The sequence below is a fragment of the Helianthus annuus genome, chromosome 14 (genome assembly GCF_002127325.2).
Source record: "Helianthus annuus cultivar XRQ/B chromosome 14, HanXRQr2.0-SUNRISE, whole genome shotgun sequence".
Lineage (NCBI taxonomy): Eukaryota > Viridiplantae > Streptophyta > Magnoliopsida > Asterales > Asteraceae > Helianthus > Helianthus annuus.
In genome coordinates this window covers 25968872-25983956 of record NC_035446.2, presented here as the reverse complement: position 1 = coordinate 25983956, position 15085 = coordinate 25968872, and the positions used below count along the sequence as shown (strand labels likewise).

General features: G+C 32.4%; 2 protein-coding genes across 9 annotated transcripts; one reads left to right on the top strand and one right to left on the bottom strand.

Annotated features, from left to right (window-relative positions):
* The first annotated feature begins 620 nt into the window (after positions 1–620).
* LOC110908250 (HIPL1 protein) lies at positions 621–7598 on the top strand. 8 transcript variants are annotated; one of them, XR_004879074.1, is made up of 8 exons: positions 623–838; positions 1576–1629; positions 1760–1833; positions 2437–2547; positions 2649–2806; positions 3324–3519; positions 5778–5833; positions 7342–7598. XR_004879074.1 is itself a non-coding variant. In XM_022153165.2 (6 exons), the coding sequence occupies exons 3-6, from the start codon at positions 1728–1730 to the stop codon at positions 3426–3428; spliced, it is 480 nt and encodes a 159-aa protein (XP_022008857.1). In that variant the 5' UTR covers positions 621–838; positions 1576–1629; positions 1721–1727; the 3' UTR covers positions 3429–5203. The 8 variants fall into 8 exon arrangements, 2 of the variants coding, with proteins under 2 accessions (XP_022008857.1, XP_035838788.1); XR_004879073.1 differs by lacking the exon at positions 2437–2547 and having other exon boundaries at positions 632–838; XM_022153165.2 differs by lacking the exons at positions 5778–5833; positions 7342–7598 and having other exon boundaries at positions 621–838; positions 1721–1833; positions 3324–5203.
* A 3290-nt stretch (positions 7599–10888) lies between these two features.
* LOC110905388 (heavy metal-associated isoprenylated plant protein 39-like) lies at positions 10889–11460 on the bottom strand (the record flags this gene model as incomplete). The annotated part of the gene is made up of 2 exons (XM_022151177.2): positions 10889–11252; positions 11379–11460. Coding segments are annotated over 2 exons (375 nt in total), but the record flags the coding sequence as incomplete, so codon positions are not given.
* Between the last annotated feature and the right edge of the window lie 3625 nt (positions 11461–15085).

Genomic DNA, 15085 nt, shown 5'->3' with positions numbered 1-15085 from the left:
TTTGATTTTATATATCATATATATTTAAATTTAAGTAATAAAATAATAAATACTACAGTCAATTAAAATATATCTTTTTTAAAATAAATTAGATAATAGTTACATCGAAATCTTTTGGTTTCGTTTTTCAAATTCAAGTTTACATAAATTTAAGAAAACAAATAACTGCTAAATTTAAAATATTCACAATCTTCGTTTGATAAATTTTTATATCGAAACACTATTTAATTTATTTAATTAGGGATGAATTCCAATGATTTTCATTTGTAGATTTAAGTTTTCTTATTGTTATATCTTTGTTATATTTATTTAACCAGGTATGAATTCTAATGGTTTTCATTTGTAGATTTAAGTTTTCTTATTGTTATATCATCATTACATGATCTACTTTTATTCTTTTCGATGATATAATTATATCTAATAAACTTTAAACTTTTACTATAGTGTATATAATATAATGCTAGACATATAACTTTTTATTACTTAATATATAAAATTACATTTATTCAACACGTACAATAAAAAAGGTTTTAAAAGATATATTGTTTTATTTATCTACTATACTAAAAGAATTCATCTTAGCCACATGGCACATTCTTAGCTAATTATTTTGTTGATGTGGACACTCTCTTAGCCTAGAGAATTCAAGAGAGGCGCCAATGTCTTTTCCTAATTTCCTTCTCATGTACGTTTCTTCCCACCGCCATATCTCTCTTCTTTCCCCATTTTTCTTTAACCCTAGCCCTCAATCAGTTACAGATTCTTCTCCTCTCCTTTTTCTTTCGTTATCATTTTTGCTCCTAATCCTACGCCTCCATACTCATTCGCAACGCCAATGGTAGATTCCATCCCATTTAGTGATTGAGGTTAAATTGTTATGGTTTGTTGTCTGATATCTTCATCACTGTTGGTGCATCACCAAAGAACTGATTGTGGTTTATCAACATAAACCCCTGTCAGTACCTTTAGTTTTAGTTTTTCTTTTGAGAGTGGTTTGTTTCTACTACATTAGCAATTGTTGTTTCAAAATCCGAAGGTGATTGAGCGGTTAGGAAGCGCTCAATTGGTTTTTTTTTATTTAATGGATGCAGATGTTTCGGATACTGCATGCAGTTGTTGTTGCTTAATTTTATAGTAGGATTTTGTTTTGTGTATAGAACCCTAAATCTTCATCACGTATATCTGAGTTTGAGACCAAGTTATCGCTGTGGTTTTAAGTATATTCGGCCAACCCGCTAAACCTTTTTTTATATAATCGTTGATTAAAATTGATGTGATTTGGGCCCATTTGAGTTCTGTTTTGGGTAGGTTTTGATGGCCTGTTATCTTATTTCTTTGATGTTTATGAACTACTGATTGATAAATTTTTAGAAGTATTGGCATTTAAATTGAATAATAGGAAAATTAATTTATAGACCACAAACGACGGCCCCGCAGCGGCAGCGGACATCGTTGCTGGTTTTGATTTTCAAAAGTGTTGGTGGTAGGGACGTAGCGGACATCCTTGATTATGTATTCTGTTAAATATTTAAGACTTTTTTTGTGTTCTGTTTCATCATTACTTAAAATTGTTAGGGATTTTGAGTGAAGGAGTTGATTTGGCAGCGTTTAGGCTTTCAAACTAACCAGGTAACCTTTCCATTTAACTCATTTTTTCAAATGATCTTCAGTATATGCCATATTTTCTGTTTTACTTACTGCACATAAGTAAATTTTTTAGCTAGAAGATGCTATTTGATGATTACTATGTGTTGGCCAGAACTACTGATGAGGCGAAGGATGTGTTGGCGCAGCCGCTGCCGCATAAGCGTAGCGTTAGTCTACGCGACTCAGGTAATGTTGAACTTAAATTGTTTATAAATACATTTTTGGCATAAGTTTGTGGTGTTTTGAGTCAGTATGCTCTCTCTCAATTATTATAAAACAAAAAAAAAATTGCAACTTGGGTGTAACGTCATCCATATGTAAACATGAGCCGATAAAAGCTGTCACAGGACTCAAAAAACCAACCAAGATCTTTCAGAAACACTAATCCTTTGTTTTTTTTTTCACACTTCCCATTGTTTCAAGTTTCAACTTTTTTGTTCCAAAACCAAATATACTATTGATTATGACAAAATCTCAATCACTTAACAGTTAAGTAGTTGAACACCTCTTTTATAAGAATCACTGTGTATTTAAATGACAAGCAATGGTCAAAAAGACAAACAAAGAAATCTTGCAACCATACCAACTACCAGACATGAAGTTTAATCTAGAATTAATTGTAAAGTCAACTATGAACACTCCCCACATGATTCAACTTCTGATGCCATCACCATCACCCTCACATCTTTATCTTTCTGTTTTCATTGACAAATCATTAGTCAAAAGTCAAATGGTGCATCAGGGTTCCATGAACAAGATAAATTAAGAAGCTTTTTGTTTCTATTATAGCTGCAAGCTCATTTCATGATATGATGAAGATGAACATCTTATTATTATCTGTAACATTGTTTCTGCTTCTCATTAATCCTGCTCTTTCACTTCCATTGTGTATAGATTTAAGTAAGTTTTTTTTTTTATAAAAGTTTCATCAACACCATTTTTAATTTCCTTTTTGATGATTTTATTTGTGTGTTTAATGAATCTTGAATTGGTTGTGACAGGTGCACCAGTTACACACAAGACTCCTCCGACTTTCTGTAATTACAATGGCAGTTCACGCTGCGATTCTACCGATAACTCGAATATTCGGAAGCAGTTTGAATCCATGAATGTATCTCAACCTGCCTGTGCTTCTGTTCTGAAATCCATCCTTTGTTCGGTATGAATTATATAACAATGATTCATGAAACTTGATTTTAAGAAAATTGTGATTTTTATTTCAAGATTAGTTGATTTTTATAAGAAAGATAGTGATTTTTATTTCAAGAATAGTTAATTTTTGAAAGAAAGTTGTGATTTTTATTTCAAGATTAGTTGATTTATATGGAAGTTGTGATTTTTATTTCAAGATTAGTTGATTTATATGGAAGTTGTGTTTTTTATTTCAAGAAAGATTAAACTTCATTTCAGGAATGTTGTTATTTCAAGATTTGTTGATTTTTATATAAAAGTTGTGATTTTTATATAGAAGTTGTGATTTTTCTTCAAAGATTAATTGATTTCTATAAGAAAGGTGTGATTGTTATTTCAAGATTAGTTAGTTTTTGTAAGAAAGTTCTGAATCCTATACTTCTTAATAAAAAACATATTCAGAGTGTTTGGTGTTGCATCTTGGAAGTAATTTTAAACCTGTAGTTGCATTCACACATGAAGTTGATATAGAAATAACCATATAGAAGGAGAGGGGTATAATGGTCATACCCCATCGATTGCCTCTTTCCGACGGAGATGTGGTAGCCGACAGAACAACCAGTATCAGAGATGGGATGGTTGTCCGGTGATGATTCCTGATGCTCTAGAAGTGCTTTCAGTGAGTTTTCAAGTCCAGCCACAACGTCCGGTGGTAGCTAAACTCACTACCCTTCTATGATGGTATGAACTTTGTGGCTTTAATTGATCAATCTTATTGTTGTGTTTATTGATTTCCAAATTTTGTGTCTCCTGAGCTGTGTTTGAGGAATGGAAAGTAGGTTGTTCTGCCAATGGTGCTTGAGAATACCATATTTATTTGTCGATGTGATTTGATAAAGATTAACTAGGTAGGTTCATGGAATTTGTAAATATCTTAGGTTTGGGTGGAACATTGTATTTCATTTTTTTATCCTTTCATGATTGAATTTGTTTTAGAACCAGGTCACTTATTGCAAATTAATAGTTGAATATCTGTGATATATTATTAATCAGGAGAATTGAGTGGCGAGTTGATGTGTTTATGTGGTTTGAAGTTGTGCATAGAAATTTTGATTGTTGTCATTATATAGAATAACTAAAAAGTATTCTTTAATAATTATATCTCCTGGAGCGTTACAAGAGTCAAGCCAGGATGAAGTTGAGCTCAGGTTCAATTTTAAACTAAGCCGTCTTGACTCGAATTTTAGACTCAGCTAGAAATTTGATGAGTTTGACTTAGTTAAATTTTTTTGTGCCTCAGATTAACTCAGCTCAGTTTTCACAGAGTTGAATTGTTAGAAGGTAGAAGCCAAAAATGTTAATTGTGTGACATTTGTAACTTCTTTTTGCATTTTGATACAAATGAATTTGGGGGATTCATAAAAGGTGAAAACAATCTTTATTCAGTTGTCTTGCTTCAAGATAACCCAATTCAAAATCTTTCAGTTCTGGTTTTCTAAGAGTGACAGCAAGGAGAAAAAAGGGTTATCATCAATGGAAGAAAGCAAGAAGAATGGGATTAGTGGTGGATTTAACAAGAAAAGGGCATATGGTAGAGATAAGAGTGGGCCTAAAGATTTGAAACTAAAAGTTAACATGCTTAATCGTGTGAATACCATTTCTTATGCTCAGGTATATGTTGAATAATTATAAAGATGCTAACTTTGGTTTGTGATTTGTGTGTTGGGAAGGGGTTAACTTTGGTATATGTTCACAACAATGGCTTTAACCAACCCGCTACTTGATTTAAACCCTGAGACTTAGATAAATTCTTCCAAATCCGAATGTTTCTCCAAACCGAACCCGTATACAAGAAGTCTCCAGATGAAGCTAATGAATAAACATGTCCTTCACGTGTTAAAGACCCGATTAACCCAGTTTGCGAAATGGGCCCGTCTTATGCTAGAGAAAATTTTCCATGGGGATTTTGAAAATGGCAACGTATTGTGGCCCGGGGACATGAAGTAATCGACCAGAGATGAGTTTGGAGAAATGGTTGGAGAGACGTTGTTGTGGCGGTGATGCGAACCGCTTCCGGTTTCGTGTTGTTGATCCGCGATGAGTAAAATGTTCGGTTCGGATTTGTGGAAGAGGTCTCCAAGCTTGGTTCGCCCGCAGGGCGAGTTTTCAGCTGGAAACACTGGCATGTTGGTTTCCTCTTCATCATGTTGAACAAAGATAGTTTGTTAATTGTTTATTTTGTGTTGAAAATATGGAGATGGATTGGGAAGTGAAGAAGATGGGATTTATACAAAGTTTTGGTAATGGTGGCTTGAACCTGAGTGTTTACACGTGGTTTGAAATATATGTTATTGGCGTGTATTAGTCAAGATATGTTAAAAACTATGTTATATTTTGGTTGAAGTAAGTATTTATTTGTTGGTCATTATTACACTTTTTTTTTGTTCAAATGATGCATTAAATAAAAATTTAGGAAATTTTTAATTAGTTTTAAGGTATTATAAGGATTTCAAAGTTTATACATACGGAATCACTCCCACAATTTTGGGAATATTTAGTTTTGTATAACTAATGTTTGTGTTTTAGCAAATATTTTGGGGTTGTGATTTTTTGGGTGACTTTAACGCGGTTAGGTGGTCGGACGAGTGAAAATTTGATGAAGGGGAGTAAGTTTATTTTTATGGTTGAAGATGAAAAAGGTAAGAAATTAAGTAAAATTCATAGGGTGTTGGTTGGGAGAGATGTAATCGATAAATGGCCTTCGGCGTGCTTTAGAGCGCTTCCTGTTGTTAACATTGAAAGATATAAATTTTGGAGCCCGTCCCTTTTGTTTGATTAACTTACTCATTAGTTTTTTTATTTGGTTTGTTTTTATCGGTTACTTCGGTTTTTTGCACACCCCTACTGTCTGTATGCTTTATAACATGTTGTCCTTTAGTTTTTCTTTCATCTCAACAACCACTGATGGTTTTTTTTTTTATGATTTAATATTTTAACAGGTGACTAAGGTTTAGATTGTTGGTAATATAGCTTAAGGGACTGGGTATTGTGGCAGGTACTATGCATTTTTATAAACCAACCCATTTACCTATATTTTGAATGGTAGGGATATTCATGGTTTGGTTTAAAACCGTGAAACCGCCCAAACTGATCATTGGTTTGGTTTCACAGTTGGTGTTTTTTTTCTAAACTTTCGGTTGGTTGGTTTCAACCATTTTAAATGGAAATGAATGCTTTGGTTTACGGTCTTAAGGTTTTCAAACCGTATAAAACCGGACCGGACCATAAGATTTAAACATATTTACATATATATATAACATATATTAAAAAATTTCTAAATATTTCATATAACATATAACATGAAATGGAGTCAAAATACCAATACTTGACAACGACAAACCTACAGATAAAACAACTAATGTGGTTTATAAAGAGATTTTCAACGAGTTGTGATCGTTGCATATTCATGTATTTCAATTTGTCGTTGTAATCTAATATATTCGTTTGTGTTTTAACGTGTATAAAAGTATAATATTTAATGTCAGTGGTATTAATGAAGAAATTTCTTTTACCAACCCGTGTAACACACGGGTTCTTAAGCTAGTTGTTTAGTATATAAAATTCATTTATTCAACACATGTAATACACGAGATTATAACCTATTATGTAATAATTCACATATGTAGTACACATACACATGTGTACTATTACACATGTGCACTACAAATTTTTTTTTTTTTTTTTGAAAAAAAAAGTTTTTTTTTTGTATACCTAAAATAGCGAAAATTGGTATGAAAAAAAATTTGGTATGTTTTTAGACTTTTTTAGTTAGTTTTTGAGTTTTCGCGTTAACTAGTGGTTTTCATTTGAACTTTCACCTATTTAAGAAAGTTATTATAATTATAAGTATTACTGCATTAGTGAAGTATCAAATTTCTTAGTAACTAAATTCTGATTTCGATAACTGTCACATTTTACGGGTTGAAGGGTTTTCCTTTTTTGGGCATATCAATGATATCATGATGCCAAATGTACTACTAGAAAACGTTTTATGTTATTTCGGAGAGATATCTTATTCGTGTGATATTGTGTTATTTTAGGTAAAGAATGTGCATTAAATAATAGTACAATTTAAATGATATTGTAATAGGGGAGATATCTTCTTTGTGTAATATTGTGTTATTTTAGGTAAAGAAGTTTCACAAATAATATTACAATTTAGAAGATATATTAATGATAAGATTTAATGTGTTTAATGTACAATATTACATTACAAATTAGAAGAAATCTCAATGATAAGATCTAATGTGTTTAATGTATACGGCTATATAAGAAGTCTCACAACCACAACAACCATCATCTCATCATTCTTTACATCAATATCAAGCAATATCAAACGTCAAACTAATGGCTTCCACATCGAAACAATTTCTTGTGTTAACATTTTTGATGTTGGCATTTCTTTTCATTGCATTTGTTCCATGCTATGGTATGAGGATTTTCTTTAGTTTTCTATGTATTTTAGAACTTTGAAATGTACTAATCGAATGATTTTGTATACAGCTCCTGATCCAGCATGTCTTGGAGAATGTAATGCAATAAAGGAGGATTGCTTAACTCTTTGCCAAAGTCTACGTTTTACAACCGGTTCTTGCGTAGGGAATCCATCTAGGTGTTGCTGTCATAATTAGTTTGTTTGGTTAAACGTTGGTAGTATTCCTTACCCCATTATGTTCATGGTTATCTTGTGTAAGTTGTTTACTTGAGGATTTTGATTTTCAATAAAACTACCAAGTTCTAAAATAAATATTATTATATCCTTAAATTCTTCATCTTTTTTTTCTCAATTGATATCGCTTCCTTTTCTAATCGTTTTATAGGATTTTTACATGCTAAACATTAATCATCAAGGTAAAAAAAAAATAGCTGGCAAAGATGAAAAGTTTATCATCATATACAAAGATTACAAATATTATAATAGAGGTGGCTTTTTAGTTATTCATACTACTATACTAGAAATAATGTGTCATGGAAAAGAACCCGCAAAAATAACACAAAAAAAAAGAAAAAAGAAAAAAAAAACAGTTTTGTCATTTAACTGAACAAATTTTATAAAATATTAGAATAGGGTTAGCTACTACTATATAGACGAATAGAGAGGTTATAAACTTATGATTTTTGAACGGTTTAAAGTGGAAATGTTATTTTTTACTTATTCTTTGTTTCAAAAAAAATCATTTCGAGTTCAGTTTCAAAATTTAATAAGCTTTTTTTTGTCATATTCGAGTTTATTCAAATTCAATATCAATTTCCGGAAATTGAACTCCGAAGAATCCGATTTAATGTATTAATACATATCATCATCATCATACTCAGTAAATCTCACCAATAGGTAAGCTAATGTAGGGTCTGAGGAGGGTAGATGTAGACTGGCTTACCTCTAACCCGTAATAATAGAGAGGTTGCTTCCAGTGAGACCCCCGGCTCGATTGTAGTTTTGTATCAAGTCTTGGACCTAAGACACATAACACTCAAACAGTTGGGACAAAGACTGATTGGTGCATATACCCCCGTGTCTTTCAACTATCAACGTCACCACATGATGCATGATTAACTATCTGTCGCTTTTAACGTTATTTTCACGAATTTAGTAAAATAACGTAAAATTAATATCATTTCACTTTTGCCCCCGAACGCCCACACATATACACATTATATGTGTACACCGCAAGCGGGGCATTTAATGTAGGGGTAACTTTAATGTATTAATACATAGACGAATCAAATTTCAACTTATAATTATATATTTTTATATCCCATCAAAATTAAAAGGAACAACATTCAATTTAAGCCGTTAGATTAGGCTGACGTTACCGGTAATTTCACCGTCATGCCTACGGGCGGGTGGGTTACCGGGTTTTTCCCGGAATTGGTGGTGGACTCGAGTTACTCTCGAAGTACTCCGTTTGTCCAAGTGGGTGCTCCGAGAGTGCTCGGGATTGAGTTTGTTGGCCGTTCAAAAAAAAAAAAAAGATTAGGCTGACGTTATAACTAAAAAAAACTTCTAGAAAGAGAGGTTACTTTGACGGTTTTCTTAGGTTTACTTTAATCTCATCCTAAAATCTGGGAAGTCAAAACCCATGTTCTATGTTTTTTATTTTTTTTAAGGTAAAATTCATTCACACAAAAACGCCATGAACGGCCCTCAAAGCAAGGATCTTCGGGCAAAACGACATTACATCAAGTCCAAAGGATATTTATACCAAACATTCCAATCAATACCTGTCAATCTAGACCTATGACAGATCCAAAAAAAACGACGAGGATTTAATAATTTCCACCACTTCGATAGGTTTCCGAAATGTACCCTTGAATATTCTAGCATTACGTTCATTCCATATAGACTACGTTGTAGAAAAAGTTTATGCTTCTAACTGATAAAAAAGTTTATAGAAAAAGTCTTTCCAAAGGATTATTATTATTATTATTATTATTATTATTATTATTATTATTATTATTATTATTATTATTATTATTATTATTATTATTATTTTATTATTATTATTAAAACGAATTGGTGATGAACAGTAGTTAGGTTTTTTTATTTGATATTTTATTATTTAGTTTAAATTCATAATTACTTAAGATTAATTTTTCAAACATATATCATTAAACAAGTACTTTGAATGAGCTTTTCTTTTTTGATTTTTATAGTTTAATTTGATTTTTGGTTTAAAAAGGGTAGTAGTGACTTTTAACTAGGTTTTTTTTATAAATATTAATTTACGTATAATTTAATTTGATTTTTTGTTAATATCTTGTCTTCCTTAACTTTTTTAATGAGTAGTTGTATATAAGTTTGGTATAAATTTTCTTGAATTTTATTAAAAACGGAGTTATATTAAAAATAACGTATTTTTTATCGTGTACTATACGAGTGCCGAAAACAATTTTATTAAAAAGGAAGTTGTATTAAAAAAATGTATTTTTTATCATAAACTATACGGGTATCATCACCATACCTGTACCGTGACGAACCAAACTGATTTCGATTGAACAACATCTTTACCGATTGGTAGTCTCGGAATTGATATTCGTTTTTATTTGCAATTGATTTAACGTATGTGTCGACATCCTTTTAGGCATATCATGAATTTATTTTTTCAGTTCTCTTTTAGTTGTTATATCGAATCCTGGTATGGAAACGAACCGAACCGATATCAAATGAGTTCCTGCCGTGTAGCGCGGGAGAAATCAACTAGTTATATTAAAAACAAAACTACCATACAAAAAAATATATATATACCAATGACACGCAAGTATCAAAACTGTGAAAATCTACCTAGTTTTCAAATCTAAATTACAATTGTGATACAACATTCCTTTTAAGACTGCCGTGAAATATTTTTGTGAATGTGTGTGAGTATTTCAAATTAGCCATATAGGTTTTTTTTTTTTTTAACAGTAGATAAATATTAGGTGAATTTGAAGTTTTTCTTACAATTGTTTAAAAGTTTTTTTAAAACAGTAGATAACTATTAGGTGAATTTGAAGCTTTTTTTTACAATTGTGTAAAAAACAATATTACGTATCTTATTGCCCGGTCACCTACTTGATATACGTTCTTATCTTTTAGTAGTTAATGGCTAATTTAAATACTTGATGGAATTTAATTCATTGGAATTGGTAACAACCTCGCTTTTTCATGTTTTTAGGCATAATATATATTTACATATAAATGTTCTGATACAGCTTTTTAGAGTAAACTGCAATTTTACACCCTGTGGTTAGGGGTGATTGACACCCTTATCCCCTTAAGGAAATAATTGCAATTTTACCCCCCACTGTTTGCTGTTATGTTGCAACCTTACCCCCCCCCCCCCCCGCCTCAAATTTGTTGACTAATCTGTTGACTATAACTTGAAATGACTATAATGCCCTTTCATATTACCCCCTGTGTTTTGTGCACTCTGTGATATTACCCCCTGCCACCACTGCTACCGTCATTCACCACCACAACCAGCACTGCCACCTCCAGCCACCACCACAACCACCACTGCCACCACTGCCACCGCCATTCACCACCACAACCACCACTTAATAAGGGTAGGAGGATGATTATACTGATAGTAAGGTTGCTGCTGCTGTTGATGATAATTATAATAAGGGTATGGCTGATGATTATGATGATGTGCAACAGCAGCAACATAAACTAATTTCAAAGCTTCTTCTTCTTTCTTTTTTGGCTTCTAATTCTTTCTTCTTAGCTTCTTCTTTCTTCTTTCTTTTTATCACTTCTTTCTTCTTGTTGTCACCACCATCACCATCTTTCTTCTCTGGCTCCTTTGCTGGACCAACTGATACAATCTTTGTGTGACAAATCTTTCTCAGTTTTGACACAACTGTCACTGGATCTACATCCCCTGTTACTGTCAGTTTATTGTCTTTCATATCCATTGATATTGAATCTACACCTGTGTTTGTTGATCATGTAAAGTTTTGAAACTTTGTAAGAAACTAAGATCTGGGTTTGGTTTAAAATTATAAATTATGATGACCCTGATGAATAAAGATTGGATTTACATAATTTTTTTAAGTACCTGTGAGACTGGAGACATTTTTCATGGCTTTTTGCTTGATTTTTTCATCCAAAAAGTCTAATTTCAACACAACTTTCTGCAAAAAAAGTGAGGATTTAAACAAAAGATTAAAAACCCATGTGAGATTTCACATATAAAACTTGTGGGTTGTAAAAGTTGGTGTAGATTTTGATACCTTCATCTTCTTTTTTGTCTTGAATTTGCAGAGATCTGTGTGAGAATCCAAGAAAAAGGACGCAGGCTTTTAAGTGGTGGTTGTGGTGGTGAATGGCGGTGGCAGTGGTGGCAGTGGTGGTTGTGGTGGTGAATGGCGGTGGCAGTGGTGGTGAATGGCGGTGGCAGTGGCGGCAGGGGGTAATATCACAGAGTGCACAAAACACAGGGGGTAATATGAAAGGGCATTATAGTCATTTCAAGTTATAGTCAACGGATTAGTCAACAAATTTGAGGCCGGGGGGTAAGGTTGCGACATAACAGTGAACAGTGGGGGGTAAAATTGCAATTATTTCCTTAGGGGGGGTAGACATGCCAATGACCCCTAACCTCAGAGGGTAAAATTCCAGTTTACTCTTTTTTTTATTTTAACGAAATAATGTTTGGTTTATAATACAAATAATAAAATACTTATTGCATTATATCATTAATATGCCTGTCCACCGGACGGGTATAGAATTAATTTTTTTTACGGTTCTAACGTGAATATGTTACTTATAAACAAATATAAATGACCTCGCTTTTTCATGTTTTTAGGCATAGTCTATATGTACATATAAATGTTCTGATTAAAAATCTCATACATTTTTTTTATTTTAAACAAATAATGTTTTGTTTGTAATACAAACAATAAAATACTTATATTATTATATCATTAATATGCCTGTTCACCGGACGGGAATAGAATTAATTTTTTTACAGTTCTAACGTGAATATGTTACTTATAAATAAAAATAAATGTGTAGATCTTGTATTCATTAACTATTTTTTACTCGTAATTTGGTTCGAATAAAATCATTTCAAGTTCAATTTCCGGATTTAATTGGGTTTTTAATCATATTCAAGTTTGATTCAAATTCAAATCCATTTTCAGAAAATTGAACTCCTATGAATCTGATTTAATGTATGAATATATTTTTTTTTTGAAAGATGACTTTTATAAAAAACACCAAGAGCTACTCCATTCCTAAGACAGGAACGAAGCACTCGAAAGCCCAATTACACAATCTGAAATTTACACCAATCTTTCCATTCTACGAATACAGATTTTTGCCTATTTTTTAACCAAAGGAACCCCAAGACCTTCAAATCCGCCACTATCTCTGCCACACTCGACTTTATATCTTCAAAAATGCGCTCATTTCTCGCCTTCCAAATTCTCCAACAAGCTATGATAATCGAATTTGAACATATGATATTTGAATGATTCTAACGTGAATATGTTATTTTAGATATAGATACATTGATCTTATATTCATTAATTACTTTTTACTAATAACTAGTATTAAGTGCCCCCGCGTTGCGGCGGGGGCATAAACCGTTCCAAGTAGCACTAATGCTACATAACTACCAGCGACCAACAACAACGAAAAAGCTCGTAAAAACAAAATAAATAAAAAGGAAAAAATAACAACACTGAACGAAAAGGATATGTAAAATCGTTGAATCACGCATGCCCGTTGCGGCATGATAATGCGAAGAAATTAGACTGAAATGTAAAAATAGAAAAGAATAACTAAGTCGATCTAAGAGCACGCGCATTGCGACGAACCTGTCAAATAGGGAAAAATAGACGCGTTGTGACAATCCTGTCAAACGGGAAAAAATATACGAAAAAATGTTGAATCCCACACGCACGTTGCGACGTGTTCACTCGCAAAATTAGAACAAAACGTAAAACGAACAATTTGCAAAAGATGAAAAATACGGGGATCAAAGTTGAAAATAAAAATATGTTGGGGTTAAATTGTAAAAGATAGAAAAATTTATGTTAAAAGTAAAAAAAATAAAACCAAAGATATTAAAATGCAAAAAATAAAACATTTAGATAAAAAGTGAAAAGTATAGTAATTTTTTTTGGAAAACTCTCTAACCTTAGAGTACAACTCACTAAAGTACCAACGTGTTACAAATTTATAGTAAGGTAATTGTTTCAAATACAAAGTTGAGAAGGGTTCACATGATGATTAAAGTCTAAATTAACCTATTTTGATTTGAACTAATTAAATTGATACAAGTGAAGCCCAAAAAACAACATTGTTATGCACAATAAAATACTAATGGAACATGTACAACTACTTATTGCCTTGTTGTGTTTCAAATTGATAGTATATAATTTGGTCTGAATAAATCCATTTAAAATTAAGTTTTCGAATTTAATCGGATTTTCGCTAAAACTTATTATTTTTGGACGGTTGTCTTATGAATATATTATTTTATATATAATGCTAGGATTAGTTCACACAGTTCACTATCAAATGAGTTGTTCACAAATGAAACTAACCATATATATAGTGGAGAATTCAAATGAGAGAACCAAGGGGCGTTATTTTATGTTCGTGTTCGTTCAATTTCCTTAATGAACGAACACGAACATAAAATCTCGTTCAGTAAGTATTCATGAACCGTTCGTGAACACATTTATTTCCTTAACTAACGAACACGAACAAGGCCTTGTTCGTGTTCTTTCGATTCGTTTACAACCCTATTCGCGCCACCCTGCCAACTCAGCAAAAATAGCGCCCCTTGGCTCCATCCCCCACCCCTACACATAACAAGGGGGCGCTACCCCTTGTCCGCCAGCCCACTAACGTGCGTGAATGGGTATATCTGGTGGGCCCCATGCCTCTTAACCAATCAGATTTTGTTTATTTTTCTTTCTTTTTTAATATTTAATTAGATGGGGGTGCTAGTGGGGCTTTATCTCGCACCATCATTGTTAAAGGGGATGCCATTTTTATCTCAAAATCTACGTGACGCTTACGTGACGTGATAAAGCCCTTAGTGGCTTTAAACCACACCTACCAGCCTAAGAGACACAAAATACAGTAAAGAAAGGAGAAAAACATCACAAAATAACTTTTACATGTAAAACTACACCAATCCCCCTAAGATATTGTCTTGAACTTTTTTCTTTGCTCCACCCAACTATATAACAGGGTCGTGCCTAGAGATTTTCAAATTTAGGCAATGGCCTAGGGCCTCAAAAGAATAAGGGCTCCTATTTAAAAAAAAAAAAATCTTTATGTAGCATATGTGTATTACTGTATTAGACTCAAATGAAAAAAAAAAAAAAAGCAATGTTTATTGCTAGGCCAAACTGAAGAACCAATTTTCAAATTAAAGAGACCGAATTCCAACTCTGGAATTCGTATTTAAATTAGGCCGTCATCACAATTCTCTCTAATTGTAAAGTCGCACATGCTCGTTAAGCTCAATGGCATCGCTGATTCGGTAGAAAATAGAGGAGAAATTAAGGAAAATTAGTGGTGTCGCAAGGACTATCCAGGTTGGTTAACAGCTATTGTTAATAGTAATCTCTATATATTGCAATTACTTAATCATTATTTTCCCTAAATCCTTAAATGATAATTTGAATCTTTGTATTTTGATATTGTGTTTGCGATTGAGACTGTGTATAGGAATGCAGAAAGCATAATCGATGTTTTCCTTATACAAGTTTAAAGGGGCCCTGCATTTGTAGTTTGCTTAGA